This window comes from Anser cygnoides, chromosome 2 (assembly GCF_040182565.1).
Source record: "Anser cygnoides isolate HZ-2024a breed goose chromosome 2, Taihu_goose_T2T_genome, whole genome shotgun sequence".
In the NCBI taxonomy this organism is placed as follows: Eukaryota; Metazoa; Chordata; class Aves; order Anseriformes; family Anatidae; genus Anser; species Anser cygnoides.
The window spans coordinates 50707943-50726689 of NC_089874.1; the positions used below are offsets into that span (position 1 = coordinate 50707943).

Sequence of the window (18747 nt, forward strand, 5' to 3'; positions counted from 1 at the left end):
TTATGGGAACTTTAGCAAATGTGACTTTCTCTGTTAATGTCAAACATCAGTTACCTTTTCACTATACATCTGTTTCAAAACTGATCTGAGAGCCTTTAGAGGGCCTCAGGATTTTTTACCAAATAGATGAACCCCTTATACCAGTGGAACAGCATAAAGGGACTATGGCATAGAATCATGGTCAGAATTCCCTCAGTCCTGAGCCAAAAATAGGCATGGATTTATCAGATTTTTATTCAAGCTGCCAGCACTGTCTTCTGTTGAAACAACACAGTATTTAATTGGCCAGCTTAATTGGCCATCAAGACTGTTCTGGTTCTTGACATAAGGAATGCTGCAGCTGTTGTCTTTTCCCAGTGAATACCTGCCCTGGCCTCAGAGAGTTGTGTGCTAAGCACCATTGGGATCATCAGCCCTGTTAATTGCAGTTGTCCTTATGAGGTGTTGTGATAATTAGGGTGTGTTGGATTGTACTGGTAGTACTGAAACTGGGGAAGAGCACACTGCCTGTCCTCTTAATCTTTGTTCCTTATGACATTATGAAGCACATTGTGCCCTGGGCTTAATGTACAATAATTGAATTGAGAAATGCTTAGCCTGTTTATTGGCCTCTGAAGGTGCGTACAGAATTCCTTGGGGGTAGAGTAAAGCATTTGATAGTAAAAATTGGGTCCTCAGGTCTTAGTTTTTATGTTGAATGTGATTCTTGTGAAATCCAGGGACCCTGGAAACACAGCTGTACTCCTCCACAGAGATGCTACAGTGTAGTCAAGAGCTTTGCCCACTCTACTGACAGTCTTGCCAGTTTGCCTCAATTACAGGATGGTGACAGTCACTGGAGAGGGAAGAACAGTTAACTGTCTGCTGCCTCTTCTGTACTTGGCAGTGGGAGCTGTGGGTGTTGATACCTTTGCCAGTGAGCATCCCTTGTGCTGATAAGCTTGCAATGCTGGGCACTTGCTTGATACCTCTAAGCTCATGTGCTGAAGCCAATGCATAGTCCACAGATGGAAATATTTTTCAGTTGCTACCAACTAATTTTGATACCTGGACAAGGAACTGTCATCTCTGGAAGCAAGTGTGTGTATGAGGGGGAAAAAAAAAAAAAGAAAAAAAAAAGGCATGCACACTATTAATAATCTGATTTTTATGTTTTCAGAAATGCAAAAAATTTATTGAGAACTCAAGTCATGGTTTATTTCACATTTTAAAATTGCATGTTTCCTAGGTAATCTGGCAAGAAGCCAGGTCCTTCTGAGTAGCACTGAGTACTCTTTATTCACAGATAACAGGTTACTCAGCTCTTGGAAACATATAGCATTTTAAATGTTCAGATTCTTATTAATGAACATTTTAAATTGTTTTTAATTCAGTGATATAAAGCTTTATATCTTTTTCTTATCTGAAGTGCACTTTCTGTTATGTGCTAGAAGTATGGAAAAGGACAGGCAGACAGGTCTTGACTACCTTGCATAATGCATAAATATTTACATGCCAGCTTTCACTAAAATGCTGACACTTCTGATATGCTATCATTTTTCCATCAGCCACATAAACGAGGTGGTGAAGATAGAGCTTAGTTTTTTTTTTTTATTATTATTATTTTTATGCACCTTCTCTGTCTTGCCATTTGAAGTATGCGGTTGAACAAATGCCAGATTAGCCATTAACTAAACTTAGTGTAATACTGGCTAGACCTTATGTCCTGTTCTGTAAAATGCTGTCTGCCAGCTGAGAACACATTGAAAGAACAGGATTTGCTTTATTCCAGACTAGCTGACAGTTGTAATTGAACATCAAGGAGGAAAAATCAGTGTTTTGCCTAAAACCAAACCATAGCCTTCTGTTCTGTATTCTGTACCAAGACTTCAGCTTCCAAATACAAAATGGATAGTTTCATCTTTTGACATGCAGACTTACTCCAGGTTGGTTATTTACATCACTGTGTCAACATCTACGGGAACTGATGACAGACTATGAAATCAGCTGTGCAAATAGCAGGGAACAATGTGGTTGTACTGTAGTTCTTGGTAAGAAGGGAGCAAAACAATACAAGTTTCATATTTGAAATGCTAATTAAATATATTACTTTGAGTTTGCTGTTCCTAATATAGGTATATTTAAAGTAGCTTTTTCTGAGAGATAAAATTTTCCAACTAATGAAGTTTTGGAACAGACTACTACTTTTTATGTAAATTGTGAAATACAGAAGCAGTATTTGATACTAATACTACTGAAATAACACTGGAAATTTCCATTGATTTATCCATTTCCATAAGTCTGGTTGTTGTTCTCGTGCACTGAGCCCTTGGGAAGTGGGGTAAGCATGAGAGTTACAAGATACAAAATTGTCCACTTCATGATCCCTACATGGAATTCAGGCATGTTGCTGTACCAGCCTTCTTTGCCCTGGGGGAAATGATACCAACTATTAAGATCTAAGTGATGCAGAATGAATCTGAACTCTTTTTTTTTTTTTTTTCCCCTCCAGATTCATCATCCGCATCTCCCTCTCTATGTCTGTGTTTATTTGTAAAAATCACTGAATGTTAAATTTGTTTAATGGGCATTGATTTGGGGGTCTGTTTTTGATGTTCATGCTCCTGGTTCTTTCACTAGCCATTTGCTTTCCATTATTCCAGATGTGTCCCCTGATTAATGCAGTCCTTGATGCCACTCATTATTTTCCATTTCCTGGGCTGTGATGTGATGTGAAATTGTGGAGCTCTCTTAGGTGCTCTCTCTCTAGGTGGAACATATCATCAGTAGCAGAAAATTTGCACCTTTCATTAGCAGGTTTCATTATAGAGTACACGTTTTGCTTTAGAGACCGAAGATTCACCTCAGTGTACAGAACAAAATGTTTATCTTCCATGTTGCTGAAGGCAAAATGTTAAAGTTTGCATTGATTAAACATTAAAACAGGCTGACTGCTTACAGAGACATTCCTTGATTACAAGGCTAGAACTTTTCAAGAGGAAACATTTTGTATTACATTCAAAAGTATTTCAAAATGGCATTTGGAAAAAATACACAAAAACATTTTATGCTGAAGTTTTGCTACAAGTGATGCCACTGTAATTTAAACTTTCTGGATTTTGAGTGCTGACAAACCAGCAGATAAGACATTTCCTTGCCTGTTTTTCTTCCAGCTCCACTAATTTACACTTAGCTTTTTTTTTTTTTTAATTGTTTGTGCATGAGATATGGAAACCTATTCTGGTTGGCTACTTGCAGCTCAGAGTGAGAACAGAGTTCTCTAGTTTTCCTAGTTTTCTGCATTAGATAATTGTGATTTCTGAAGCTGTAACAGCAAGGCCCGATCTTTTCTTTATAGACCTGTGCAGCCAACTGTTGGAGGGCCTAGATTCCTCAGAGCAAAGACTGCAAATACAGTTCTATTATAAAATCAGTGTTGATAGCACTTTGAAAGAAGTTCCCTCTCTCTGTGTGCAGCTGTCTGGAAAAAAAAATCTATCAATCTTAGAGCAGACAGTTTTTCAAATTGCTTAACTTTCAGGGTGGTTTTCATTCATTGTAGAACAGTCTGTTTATGGGGGAAAAAAAAGTATATCTGCAACCTTTGTAGGGCTTCTTTTGAAATGCTTTTAATTTTTCTCATTGTCTATAGGGGTAAAGGTATGAAGTTTAGGAAGGTTTTAATGTACTCTTGGAAAATGTTGTTATGGAAAAACTAAACATGACTATCAATGCAATAGATGGAGAAAAATACTCTTGGCTTAGGTACATCTTAGAAAATTAAGGATCTGATCAGACGTTTTCTCTCTTCCATGGCCTTCTACTGATTAGGGAGCTGTGCACACTTCCAGTTACCACACAATGAAACTGAGGAATGGATTTTGAAAACCTGTTTTCAGTATGCTTCAAGTTACATAGCTTCCATTCATTCAGGTTAGGCTTCTGGGTTCTATGACCTTACAAAAATTAGACTCTATGGACTCAGGTGTTGAATTTGTTGTAAAAATAACACATCTGACCCATAAAGAGGTTGGAGTTTAAAGTTGTTCATTGTGGTGATAAAGACATTTTTTGCCTCCAGGAACAACAGCACATTTACTATGTGGGAAGTGTAAGACTGATGAACCTTAACTATTCGTTTGCTTGTTTTTAAGTGCTTGGGTTTTGTAAATGATGTGGAAGAGAAGAGGGCTGCTGTCACTTAGCAACCCTGCCTGGTTCAGGAACAAAATGTTTTGCTGCTGGAATCTGTGCAGTGCAGCTACAAAGCATTCCTGGCTGGGTGGGAGCAGGGGTAGCTCTGTTCTGGAGACAATTGCTGCAATCAAAGTTAAATGTTCCTGATACCTCATTTGTGAGATGTATTCATGCTGATATATTTGTGACCATTAAGATTTTTGTTGTCTATCTCATTGTTTGTCTGTTGTGACCATTAGCCAAGTAAACATTTACAAATGGTCTCAATAAAGGAAAATCATATTTTACATTGATGGTATAAAATAATTTCTACCTTAAATGATTTGTGATACTGCACTTTTCAGTATTCTAGTATCAGTCATGTACAAACCTACTGAGAGATTACATTAGCATCCCTCGAGGAAAAGAAGCCAAATGCTTCAATGTCTAAAGATTTCCTGACTTATTGCTTTTGAATGATGATGGCATTTGGTAATGTAGCTCTTAATGAATGATAGCATGATGAGTGTAATTAGAATACATCTTTCTTTTTTAAACACTGTGTTTTTGTTGAGATTAAAAATACCGTCAAGCAATCATACTTCTTGAATGCAAAATGAAATTCACTCTGTTCCTCATCAACCTGCTAGTAAGTCAGCAGGTTTCCAGAAGGCGAGCTGGGGCCATGTTTTCAGCATGAAGTTGAGATTGATTTTAGTTGTTCCATGTGCCTTTGGTTGACTATACCTTTGAATATATGCAATTCTTTTGTCAGTGAGTCTTTTTAGTGGTAGTCTATGACAAGCAAAGAATTGTGCTTACAATCATGGAGATATGGTTTGAAAAATAGTTAACTAGTATAAAACAAACAAACAAACAAAAAACACGAACAAAACACCCTAATATAAAATAAATAAATAAACAACAACTAGTGTTGAAAAAAAAAAACCACCCTCAACTGAGTGACTGCAAAAGCATTGTCTTCACTTAAAGAATGCAGTCAGCTGCAAAAGGAAGAATGTTACTTCATATTTTCCTGCAACCATACAGTAGGCAAAATATAACCCTTATTATGAATAGCAGGAAGAATGAAGATAGTCCGTCACAGTCACTGGAAAGGTTTCCTGTCCTAGAAGTCACTTAGTCCTCTATGATTATTACCACAAGGAATAAGAACGTAATCACCTCATGCTTCTCCAGTCCTAGGTTTATTGCTGTTGGGTTCAAGTTGTCCTGTGTCCACATCACAAAGAACAGCAGCATTATAGTAACACAGGAATACTTTTTCTCTACTTCGTTGCAGTATACTATGTTTAGTTACCTTTGGCTAGATCTGGCTGTGTGCTTCCAAGAAATTTTAGAAGTGCCATTTGCTTTCTATTGTCATCCTGGAATCTCTCATGTTAACACGTTGATATTAATATTTGTTATTCACGTTTCTTTAGTTGAGGTAGTAGACCTCAGTCACTCAAGTCTGGAGATGTAGCTCCGGAAATAGCAATATAGCTGGAAATAACAATATCTTCGATCACTGCAAGCGCTGACTGAGAAAGCCTTGGCTTATTTTTATTCTTTTCTAATGCTGTCTTTTCATTTGATGTTTGTAATGTTGTACCAAGCAGGTGTCATTAGGCAAAACCAAAAATGCTTACTTTTAGCTGGAAGTGTCCAAAGTGTTTAATTTGTCCAGTCCTCCCCTGCTCTGGTCAGAATCCAAAGTTGCTAATTTCCATAGCAGATTGAAAATAGATTAGTAGGTCACACGTGGTGGACTAGATCTACAGATTCTTTGCTATCTTTATGTGCTGGTAATTACAAGAGTTTGCTCAAGTTTGCTTTGCATGGTAGCTTCTTTGCAGTGTCTGTAAAGACTTGGCTTGTTGAATTTCTATTTTAGTAGTAACGAGGCCAGTTTGATGTTACCAAGTGAAAGTAAGTTAGGAAAATAAATAGTTAGGTTGAATAAAAATCAGACAGAAACCACTGTACTTCAAAAAGTACTTTTGGAGCCATTACTTACCTGATCAGGTGACCATGTAATATTTCTAGTAATTTGTCATTCTATGGATTATCACAATGGAATAACTTTTCCTTTTTGGTGCTGTGTCAATGGGGTATTTTGCACAGGCATAGTACAGGTGACTTACATTGCTACTTAAATATCAAAGCAAAAGCAGGGTGGTTCATCAAGAGGCTTCAGTCAATTGCTGGTATTGTTGAACTGGCTTTTACTAATATGCTGAAGATGATGAGAGATTTCTTTCGAAATGTTACTATTAGTGAGGTAAAGAGGTTTTTAAGACAGAATTTACAGATTGTAGGAGATTCCTGCCTCCTTAAAAGATCTGCTAATGATAGTAAAATTCCAAACATTTTTCATTAAGTGAGAATCTATCTTTTGCTCTCAGCTTGTTTGCTTTAGATTTAGAGTCTGATGAGGCTGTGTGAGAGGCAGACACTTTCTATCCTGTGGGATTTTTACTCTTTATTTTGATTCAGACATGAGCACAAGTACATAAGTCAACTTGGCAGTAGGGGCAATGGTTCACTGAACAGTCAGGTGAATCTTGAAAGCTGAAACTGGAAGACAAATGACAAAAACTAGATAGCATGTGCATCAGTCTTGCAGGCTGTCGAAATAATGCTACTAGCAGCATTATCTGTAGTGAGTTTCTGCTTAGTCTTCTTCAATATGGGATAAGATCCTGTTCCTCCCATCTGATGGTCTGCTGATGTAGGAAAGATGAATTGCTAAATGTCAAACAAATCCTAACTATGCAAACCTACACAGGTGTTTTGGGGAAGAGGAATGACGTGTAAGTGACCAGTGGGTCTACGTCATCTCTCTTGCTACTTTTCTGTGGATGCAAAGATGACAGGTTGCAACCAGACTGATTGGTATGGCATGGTCTGGTCCATACGTAAAACTGGGGAACAGTTTGTGGAAAATAACAATGAGGTTATTTTATTTTTAACAATATTTTATTGTGCCAGGAGTTTATAGAAAAATATGTACCAGATGCCAGAATGTTGGAAAACCTGGAATAGCTGGAAAAGAATATCTGCTTCTGGAATAATGAAATCACAGAATCAGAGAATCATTGGGGTTGGAAGGGACCTGTGAATATCATCTGGTCCAACCTCCCTGCTGAGCAGGATCACCTAGGGCACATTGCGCAGGATGGCATCCAGGCGGGTTTTGGATATCTCCAGAGAAGGAGACTCCACAACCTCTCTGGGCAGCCTGTTCCAGTGCTCCGTCACACTCACAGTAAAGAAATGTTTCTCATGTTCAGCTGGATCTTCCTGTGCTTCAGTTTGTGCCCATTGCCTCTTGTCCTGCTGCTAGACACCACTGAAAAGAGACTGGCCCCATACTCTTCACACCCTCCCTTCAGATATTTATACACACTGATAAGATCCCCTCTCAGTCTTCTCCTCCCCAAGCTAAACAGGCCCAGCTCTCTTGGCCTCTCCTCGTATGACAGATTCTCCAGTCCCCTAATCATCTTAGTAGCCCTTCGCTGGACTTGCTCAGAAATGTCTGTCATGTTTCTGAATTGTTTGGCGTATTCTGTTCAAAAATGGCTGATAATGCTGCTGTATTTCCTTTTGTCAGAGGCCAGCAGAAACTGTAGATGAAGAGGAAAATGCAGAAGGGGAAGATGACAGGGAAGAGGAGGAGGCATATAAGCTAAAGGAAGAATATCCAGAAATGAATGGAGAGGAAAGCAGGGAAATTGTTAAAAAAAGAAATAAAGTGGAAGAAAATGAGAAGAAATTAAATGGGAATTATAAACACAATGCAGAAGAAACAAAGAATGTTGACCAAGCAGAGGAAGAGGAACTCACCCATTTAAATTCCAAGATAAATGAGGAAAATGGTGAGGGAATTCAGCAGTTGAACAGCCAAGGTAATTTTCAGTCTAAAGAGGACATAAAAGAAAAGGAGTATTTTGACAGTCAGAACCAGGTAACTATTTTTTCAGTTGGTTTTTCTTAAGTTACTGTTCCTCATTTGCGTCAGCTTTAGGCTTCTTCTCAGCTTGTCTCTAAGTATCTCACTAGTGATAAGTCTCTGAGTGTCCTTAATAGAACTGAAATATGTGGGAAAAGCTATTTCCCATCTATATAGATTTGTTATATCAGTAGTTACATTATATGCCCTCCAACTGAGAAAGCAGATGTTTCTCACTGTTCGATGAAACTGTATGTCCTACTTCCTGAGTATGCTAGACTTTGAAAAAAAGAAAAATCTTGCAATTTCCAAAAAAGCATAATCATTATATATTTTCACACTTTATTGTCCTTTAGGACAGAGGAGAAAGATGTGTTCATGAAAACACAGTGCCTTATTATTTTGATGAGTTGACTTTCACAGAAGTTGTATTTCATAAAGGGTTTTTGCCATTGCTTTGTGGAAGTTTAATGTCTTTTTCTCAGAAATCTGAAGAGACAATGGAGATGATCAATGTCTTGAAAGCAAAGGGCTTTAGTCAGCTTAAAAGCAAATATCCAGTTAATTTAGGATTGCTGGTAACATGCTGTTGGATTAGATGAAATTATGCAGCCCAGAAAAATCAAGTGGACTACCGTGAATGTCAGAATGTGGGAAACAAAGTGCTTGATAGAAAGAATCCATCTTTTCCTAGAGCTGGATCAAGTTTTAGAAGCAGAAAAACTTGCTGCATATACTCTGCATATAGACTGCTGAAAAAGCAGACTCTGCCTCTCGGGAATGGTTTCTTGCTTCCTTGCTCCTAGTCTTCTGTTTCTGTATTACAGACAAAAACATTTTTTGAGGAAGTTAAAGAGAGCGGATTAACATTATCTTTTCTTTAACCCTGAATTTATTTTGTCCTCGACATATTGATGGATATTTTTTGTTTGTTTTTAGAAAAGCTGAAGTTATTTATGGAAGGGGAGAAAGCGAGTGAACATTCACTTAAATAGATGTGTGGGTAAACAGATATTTGATGAATTGGGAGGAAACCCTCTCATTTGAGTACTTTCTCCTTTGGAAGGTATATAGTTAAAAAAAAATGTTAACGTGATCACTCTCAGAAAACATTTTTTCATGTTAAGAATTCCCTGTGGAAATATTAGTACAAAATAACAGTCTATTGAAATGAAATAAAATCTTTGTTACCTGATGAAGTTAACAATACCTTTTCTTTTTTTCTAGGTTGATTCCCGTATTGAAAAAACATCCACAAATCCAAGGGTGACAATCACCAGTCCACAGGAAAATGGAAAAAAAGGACCAGAACAATGACTATGCTGCAGTTGCATAGATATAAAAAATGTAATGAGTTGAAAATGAATACAATACTTGTATCACAAACATTTTTTGTGATTGATAACTTAAAATGGGAAGATAGGTTGTGTACCCATGTATTGCATCTTGAGATGATAATGCCATATGGAATGATAGAGAAAATAAATGTTAGTAGATATTAAAAGAGCATTGAATTATTTTTACAAGATATGACTTTCTGATGGAATTTGACAGGGAAAATGTAAGACTTCTGTATTAATATTAGAAATAAGTGAACTATTCTGTGATATAAAATGGTTAGCAGTAGCAGAGTCAAACACGTATATGATATTTTCGTTCCAGAAAAAGGATAAATAAACAAGTTAAATGTCAGAACATCTTTGCAGACTTGTTTAAAAAAAGAAAAATAATTTGTGACTTTTAATGAGGACATATGTAGTTTTTCCTTTAAAATTCCACGATATACATGATTCCCAGGCATAACAGTAAGATATAAATATAATACATTCCTCAGTTAAAGGACACAAAACATGGTGTACTATAATGAGAAGTCAGTCCTAATATTACCGAATAGTGGATTTTCAGTATATTAATTTGATCATTAGGTTTTGCATTCTTAAACAGCACTTATTTGGCATTGCGAAGATGTGTTGACAGCCCACAGTACTGCAGTTTCTTCCCACTTGCAGCAACAAGTTTTGTTGATCGTCCTGCACCGATTTACTAAACAGTGAGTTGTTGTACTGAAAAAAGAATAAGGGAGAGGTATGTAGCAGATTAGTTCATTTGTATTTCAGTCCTTGTGAAATGTAATTTCTTAATGAAAAAAATGAAGAGGCCCAGATTCAGACTGAAATTGGTGTGAAATCGTTGCTATTGATGGAACTATTTTAACATTAGGATAACCCACCAGTTTTCTGTAAAACTCAGAAGCTATTGTTATATTTATGAATCCTTTACATGCCCTTAATGCATGAAAGTATATTACCATATTTTTGAGTAAGATGGTTCCTGATAGGCTGTGGCTTAATTTGCATCAGTAAATAAGGCATTGATCCACAGTATTAGTTCTCTTAATGACACCAATCCCATTACTCTTATTGTTTCTCTGTTAGCGATGATTTGTAGTTCATGAAATACAGCCCTGAGCATAATTTCATTAATTATACAAAAGAAATAGTGAGTTTCCTTATCATTAATGCTGGTAAATTATTACTATGAGAAATTAAATGTCACTTTTGTTGATTTCATGCCATTAAGACAAAAATTACATTCATGAACAAATTGAACTTGAAGCACTGTTTGAAGAATGTGTAGAACCACTTGTCATGACTGAAACTCATACAGATATCTGCACTTTTCTACTAACTAGAAATGGAGTAGTTTTTGCAACAGAGTAGAAATATGCAGAGTATTGACAATGGAAGTGAAAAAAAAAAAAAGTAACCTTAAAAACCATAGGAACAGGGTTAGAGTGGTTTGCCCTATGGTAACTCTGAAATGTCTGTGATTTGCGTGTCCTTTGTTGAACTGTCTGTCAGAGATCTAGGGGAAAATTGCATCCATGGTTCAAAATAAGCTGCTAATTTAGGCAAGCTCTTAAGCAAATATGTATGCTTCTTTTATTTGACGCAGCAACTGAGCCTATGTTCAGATGTCTTTGATTTCATTGGGATTTAAGAAGACACTTAAAAATAAGCAGAAGTAAAACCAACCAAACAACAAAGTAAAACCCCAAACAATATGAATAAAATAGCTCTAAGTGCTAATGAAGAAAATGACACATAGCAATCCTCTAGATACCTTTGTAGCTAATCCTGCAGTGGAACAATGTACGCAGTAGTATAGAAAGCCATCAAACAATGCTAAACTGGCCAGATCAGGCAGCTCTGTTTCAGAGTACCTACCAAACTTTCTGTGCAAAGACCACCAAGGAAAATGGCTAACACTGCATATTTACTCACTTAGAGCTGAATAGCTCATGTGCTTAAAGTAAGCATGGTCTTAAATATGCTGCTGAATCAAGACAAACAACAGTGAGCTTGTATTTACCTTACCATGAATTAGCTCTTTTCTAGAAGTTAATGGTGTACCCAAATACAGGACTCTACTTGCTGCCATTGTATCTCAGGTTAAGACTTGAACAACCTCTGAGATGTTCTTCATCCTCAGAAGTTTGAAATTAAATTGACATCCAAAAATATCTAATGGAGATACTTAATTAGGAGAATATTTACTTCAAAATGTTGTACTTAGAAACAATATTGAGAAGAAACAAGGATTTGTATAGTGACTCTCTCATTGCTTCCTATTTGTGGCTTCTGTCTGCCAATGGTTTTTATCATTACTTCCTTTTTCCCCAAAAGTTCAGTGTCTTCCATGCTTAAAGACCTACAAACATCAGTAAGAATTATTTAAATGCTTAAACTAAATTCTAGTGAACTGTGGTATGGTAATTGTCTTTCATGGGAACATGAAAGTCCCTATGAGTGCTATTCTGCCTTTAAAATGTTTCTCCTCTGTTGTTTATCTTGTGAGAAAGACAGAATATTTTTCTTCAGAATAGCAAACTGGACTTTCTGAAAATGGAGATAAAACCATTTTATCATTCCTTCTTACAGTACTGAAAACATGTATTTTTTTATCGGATTCTCTTATACAGAAAAAAATTAACTTATGCATAACAATTCTGATGTCAATATAGTAATTAAACAAAAAACATACAGGTTGTCTTGCTAATGTTTTGTGTGTGTGTGTGTGAATTTACTGTGTGATAGCTTACATCAGCTTTGCATGAGAAATATGTTATTTTGTTAAGCTTATATAATGTTATTTTATTAAGCTTCTAACATTTTTTCCTTTTTTTTAAGAATTGTTTTCTTGTTTTGATGTTATTTTTAAAAACAATTTGCTATTAAAAAGAACTAGCATACGAACACTCCTGTTTTTGTTTCATATCAAGACCAGTTTGACATTAAGTCTATGTTTGGATGAATGATATTAATTATAAACCTGGTGGTATTTTTAGCTGTTAGGATACTTCCATAGCTAGAACTTCAATAAATATATAAATAAATAAATAAGATTTGTTAGTTATGGTATTGCAACTGTGAAAGAAAATATGCTGACAATTTGGCTGTCATATAGTCTACAAATCTAAGAATTAATTCCTAATTTTCAGCAAAGCACTAAAGCATATACTTAAATCCCATAAGGCTGCAGTTTTCATTACATTTTATTTAATGCTTCAGTGCTCTAACATGTCAGAGCCAAAATAAAGTTAATTTCTGGAAAGAAATCGGTGAAAATAAGGAAAATGTGTTCCTCCCTCAGTCTCATCTAAAGTAAAGCTAAATAAATCTGCACACAGAAGAAAAAAATAATAAATGCAACTGTTTGGGTTATTTGAAAATCCTGAAAAAAGGCGCATTTCTTGGGTATTTTGATTGATTATCTCAAAGGTATGTTAAAGTATTAGATAATAAATGTAAGTACAAAATGAAGTATCTTGAGGAAGAATATATTTATTAAATGGTAACAATCAGAATGATTTAATGAGATGCAACTCAAGGACGTATTGTTTTGGGTGGCTGATAGTCTTCAATCTAAATTTTAATCAAAGAAATTGCTTTAGACATGGCAATAGACATTGAAGCCATCCAATGTACTTAGATTATTCTGTATGCACATATTTGCATGCATTAACTTAAAGGAGTGTGTATGAACGTGGTAACTGAGTGCATTTTTGTGTGCTCACGCATACTGCACACGCAAATAATTTGCATAAACAATAACCTAGCAGTGGGGAAAAATACTATTGATTGTAGCCGAAATTTCCTATACTTATACAACAAAAATATCAGTAGATCTAGCAACCTTTATAAAAGGGTGATATTTTTTAAAAGTGTGTACTTTGGTTCTTTGCTGAGACAGGTTTCAGAATACTTGACGCCCTGAAGTAAAATGGAAATAGCAGCCTAAAACTCCCTGGGAGCTAGGCGAGTCATAAGGAATTGGAAAGGAGCTGGAAGATTCAAGGAAGAAAATAGAAATCTTTACTACAGAATGTAACACCACAACATTCAAAATTCTTTAGTACTAGGCTACTGCATAGGTAACTTCTATTTTAAGCAATGGGATACCTTTTAACAGTAGGCAGACATCCAGCAACCTGTGCAGTTACTATGAATGCTTTCAAATGTTCATGTTTTCCTTGCAGTCATCTACAGCTATTTTCCAGGCTCAAAAAACAAAACATAAACATAAGAAAATAATTAAAAAAAAAAAAGTTCAATTCCTCTCTTGAACACCCCATTCCTAACACAAGTGATTTCCAGGAGAATGGCCCTGCTCTGCTCCAGACTTCCAGGTGTGCAAAAAGCACCAGCCAGATAATTAAACCACCTAATTCAACACATTCAGCCCCAGTGGTTATACTAGTATACTAGCCCAGTTTCTCTAGGCTGTCCAGTTTGAGATTGGAGAAAAATTGCCGTCCAGAGGATGGTACAAAATAACTGAGATCCTGGCTGAGTCACCTGTAATGGACTGTCTGGTTCAGCAAGCAGCTTAAGAATTAGCCTAAAATTAGATGTTGTTGAAGAATAAAGTCCACTTGGAATCCACTTAAAAATACTTCCCCTTCATGTCTTAATTTCAAGCAGCCGACTTTCACAGGAAAGAGAAACTTTGGTTGGTACTTGCAAGAGGCAGTCCTGCTTAAATAGCATAATGTAGCTCCCTTTGCCACAAAGTCAGGTTTTTTTTGTTTGTTTTTAAAACAGGTGTGAAATAAAGTATAGCTTGCAAAGGTTATGTGTAAATTAAAACCTGTACTGTAAAATGGCAGAATGCTGTTATTAACAGAAAGCACACAACTATAAAGAGAGTTGTGTATTTTTCTTTGTAGTGGTACTTTTGGTTTGGGGTTTTCTCCTTCAGCCTCTTCACAAAGGAGCTACATGAGGCCTACTGAAAAAAGAAGTGTGAAAAAAGAATTAGAAACTGATTGCTGGATACTTGATTGTGGCAGCTAAGGAAGGTGCCAAATACAGAGGCGGAGCCTAGCACCATGAACCTGAATGTTTCTGAAGTCAGTGGAGTGACCTCCGGGCATCACAGCTGTGGAGACTGTAACTGAGTGAAGAGTTTCATCAAGGAGGTTGTGTGCATAAAGAGATACAGAATTAATGCAGGAGTTACAGATCAAATCAGTGCTCTTGCTGTAAATGACAAATGGTCCCTCCCTGCCCCCCCATCAGCCCCTCACCTGAATTGTGACCCTAAATCTAAAGCACTTCAAGCCTCACCATTCAGAGTAAAAAAAACACTCTCTCAATGGTGGGAGAGTGTGTTGAGACTTTGAACAAAAGGTTTTATAAGAAAATTTAAAGGGAAACTGTATTTGTTAAGACTCACTGCATTGCTTTCAAATCTTGCAACCTTAGGGCCACTTCTCTCTTCTTACCCATCCTGTCTATATCAAAAACTGAAAAAACAGTTCAGCTTTCAAATGTGAAAACATATGAGTTTCTTTGTCCTTCAAAAAATGTTTAACTCTGCGGAATGAAAAAGCATTGCTCTGACTCCAAATCCAATGCATTATCTAGTAGGATAGATCCTGTCAAGATGTTGGAAAAAAAAAAAAGGCATAATTTTAAAGGATTTTACTTAAGAGGTTATTCTTACAGAAACTAGTCATTAAGACCTCCTGACTGTTCCCAACCTCCCCTTTCTCCTGTAGCTAAGCAAGACTCGCCCACGCTGTGACTATGCCTGGTGCATACTGGTAGCTGGCCCAGCTGCTTACCAGATAAAATTTTGATGAGACAAACGTGGCTAGCAGGAGCAAGGGGTCAAGTTTGACGCTGGCAGCTCAGCCATCACCACTCGCTTTGCCACAGTGAGTCACAGTCAGCCTTATTTCTCTCCCTTCCAGGGAAGAAGCAGCAGCTGTATATGTTGTGGAGTAGTGGTGGCCATCTGAGCCCTCATCCTCATCTTGGTTCACCTTCCATCCCAGGTGAATTGATCAGAGGGGCTGAGGTTCCCTCTTGCTCAGTTGCAGCTGAGCTGGCTGGAGGGGAGCTGCTGTTGCTCAGCCGGAGATAATCCTGGTGGGACTCTCTGGGACACCTAGGAAATGGGTCCTCTCTCTTTGATGCTTTCATGTGCTGTTGCTTTTTTCTCCTGCTCTTGAGGAAAGAAAATATATTCAGGGCTCAGCATTCACTGATATGCAGATTTTTCTGCTTGCCTCAGTAGGGAAGGAGTGCTGATTTCACTTGAGAGCTGATTTAAATTTCCTCTGCCCCAGTGATGAAATGTTGGTGTTAGAGATGAGCAGTCGTAATGCACTCCAGATACCCAGGCTGGTATCCTCACGCAGAAGTTAACCTTGTTTCCTCTCTTGCCATGGGTCATGGTTTCATTACCACACATCATCCCTCTGTTTCTCTGCTGCATTTGCTTCTTCCACTTTGGCTGTGAGAAATCATCTTTCCAAAAATAGTGCCTGTGCTCTACATTATTTGTGGGTTAGAGATTGTTGGTGCAAAGTGAGTGTCCTAGGAAAAAACTGAGCTTTGCACCTTCCCCTGCCGTTCTCTTGCTGCTCCCTTAGAGTTAGCAAGAAACAGGAATTAACTCGGTTAGCCAAGGTCTAGGATTTGTGCTCATTGGATAAAAGTAGTCTCTATCCATAGAGAAGGGGAAATGAGCAAAGACTATTTCTCTTTCATGAAACACAAGGCCTAGTTCAAGGTGACCAAAGGGTTCATTGTTAAAAGTCTGCTGACCACATGGCTTATCCCAGGACAAGGAATTTAAGGTAGTGAAACCTCTTCGGTGCTTCTGGCTGGGGATTTCATCCTCAAGGACATCTCTTCCACAGCCATGCTGCTGTTGCTGTAAATAGATGCAGGGCTTAGGAAAGAAATGTCAGGGCATGAGGCTGCTGAAGAAGGCAAGGAGAGAAAGGGCAGCAGGTGCTGAAGTCGTTATGAAAGCAGGCATGGAGAAATAATGATGCTCCAGAAAGGGTTCACTCCATTTCACCCTTATAGCCTTAGACTGGAGGCTGTCTTTAGCTAGACATCAGCCTGAAGTTGCAAGTGATTACTGGAGCAGCATATCTGGTGTACCGTTACATTGACTGGCTTATTAGGAGCATTTAAAAATGATCTTCCATCTTTATTTGCAAAAACCCATAAATGGTAAATAATGGAAAAAGTAGGCTTTCGAAGACCAGCTGCAAATGATTAGACAAAAAAAATAAAGCCAGTTACTTGCTTGCTGTTTATTCTGTTTGCATGGCCATGAGAAATGTTTGCCTGACTTATTGTTAATATGCAGAGATTATTTTCATAACAGTCCCTCTGTAAATTATCTTAGAGCAAAACTGAGCTTTGCCCTGCTTAATGTACATCAAGTGAACTAATACAGGAAACACACGCTGTGTGGTCTGCCTTGTGTCCAGATAAGAGCTGAGGAAAATGAGGGTGTGGGTGGATTGTTTGCCCAGGCATCAGAAGGCTCCATAAGGAGCACACAGAGTCCCTAAATACTGGAAATAGGAGGATGCTACATGGGTCTCCTCATATGTGATGATGCTCCCTGGGGGCTAACTATGCTGTGGGGATGACCTCGCAAAACCCATATGCCATTTCTGTAATGATGTGTGGACATTAACCCCAAGCAGCTGGAGCAGTTTAATGCTCCCAAAAAATGCCACTAAAAACACCGCTAAGAGCAGTGGGAGTGGTGGGATGAGGAGGGGGCAAGTTTGTGCCTCCAGAGCCCATTCAAGGAGCATCGTGTTGTCTTGCTGTCCCTGTTGGGCAGTGTGTGAGCTTAAGAGAGCAGCCTGCTGTGTAATGGCAGGATCACCAGTCAGTGCTGAGTGAGCTCAAGTGCTAATTCCTTTATTTTAGCCCTTTGATAGAAGGCTACCGACAAAGTGCATCCAACTTTGGCTCTTACAGTCTTTTGCTGTCTCCAAGGGCTTTCAGATACCTGGGGGGGCTGAGCAGCCCCCCCCCCCCCCCCCCCCCCCCAAGTGCAGGCTCTGTGTGCTGTTCTCCTCCCTCTCCTCTGGCTGCTGGTCAGGCTGCTGCTGCTGCTGCTGCTGCTGCTCTCATGAAGAGCTGTTTGCTTACACTTGTGCGTAATTGCAAACCTCATACTTGGAAATGGCAGGCAGAGGCTGTAGCAGAAACTGGAGAATTGAATGTGCTTATAGGCAGCTCAGGAGGAGAGAACACTTCTGCTTCTCTGCCTTAGCTTGTGATTCACTGTGCATTGGGAACAAATGGAAAATAGAGGGGTCAAGGCAGCCTGGAGCGGGGAGGAAAGAACAGATGTGAAGAGGAGCTTTTGCACAGTGTGGTAGAGGATGCAGACCTAACGACTGGGAGAGTATGTATTAATCAAAATTAAGTCACTGATTACCAGTCAGGCTGCAAAATGTGATTTCTTTCACCACAATTGCAAAGAAAATGGTGTTGGGCTAAAAGGGCTTTCATTATAATTTTAAGCCAAATAAGGCTAGAAGGGTTAGAAATAGGGTGAGCATGAAGAAACTGACAGAAACCTGTTTAGCAGGAGGTCAGTGGGTGGGGAAAAAAAGGTCTCTGCCATTCAAGCTGTGATTTATTTGCACTAGTTAATCCAGTAATATGTCCTTTGGAAAAGTGATGTCAACCAATGTCAGGAGGTGAAGTCCAAGGCAGTCCTGGAGTGGAGTGCATGCTCTGTGATTCAGTGGACATGGGAAAAGGGAAAATATATATAGCAGGGAAAAGATATGAGCAAGGACAGACTGTCCTCAGCCTCACTGGAAAGTTCCCAGAGAGCTGGGCTGCCCTTCATTGCTCCCCACCTGGAGGAAGTATCACCAGCGTTTTCTGTGGGAATAGCACAAAGCACATCACCACTGCTCTTTTGCTGGCACTTCAGTTCCTGTGCCAAAGGCCGAAGGTGCTAAAACATTACAAGGAATCAAATCTCAAAAACTTTTCTAACGTGCCTTAAACTTTCTGGTGTATGACTTCTTAACATAAACAAAATAATTTTATGCTCAGTATTTCCATAAAAGCCCTGTGTGGAACAGAAACTCTGTTGTGAAGGATTTCAGCCTTCGGAGGTATCAAAAAATTTGCTGGAAAATCTCTGATCAACTGAAACAAGGGTTTAACAAGACGAAATGTGTGTGGCACCATTAGCTGTTACAGCGTCAGCAGCTTTGCTGCTGCTAAATCCCTGACACATTTCCTATCCCAGCAAGCTTCAGTAAGATCCTTGAGGGTTTTTCTTTT

The 18747-nt window shown here is 38.3% G+C and overlaps 1 protein-coding gene across 3 annotated transcripts in view; it reads left to right on the forward strand.

Moving 5' to 3' along the window:
• Positions 1–9808, forward strand: part of DCDC2 (doublecortin domain containing 2) — a 63852-nt gene extending 54044 nt beyond the window's left edge. For 2 of the 3 annotated variants that reach the window (XM_013184868.3, XM_048075802.2), the window contains 2 exons: positions 7775–8128; positions 9341–9808. In XM_013184868.3, the coding sequence (XP_013040322.2) occupies positions 7775–8128; positions 9341–9430 (444 nt within the window). In that variant the 3' untranslated portion in view covers positions 9431–9808. The remainder of the gene's footprint in view (positions 1–7774; positions 8129–9340) is intronic. The other variant, XM_066992059.1, reaches the window with a different exon arrangement.
• The last annotated feature ends 8939 nt before the right edge of the window (positions 9809–18747 follow it).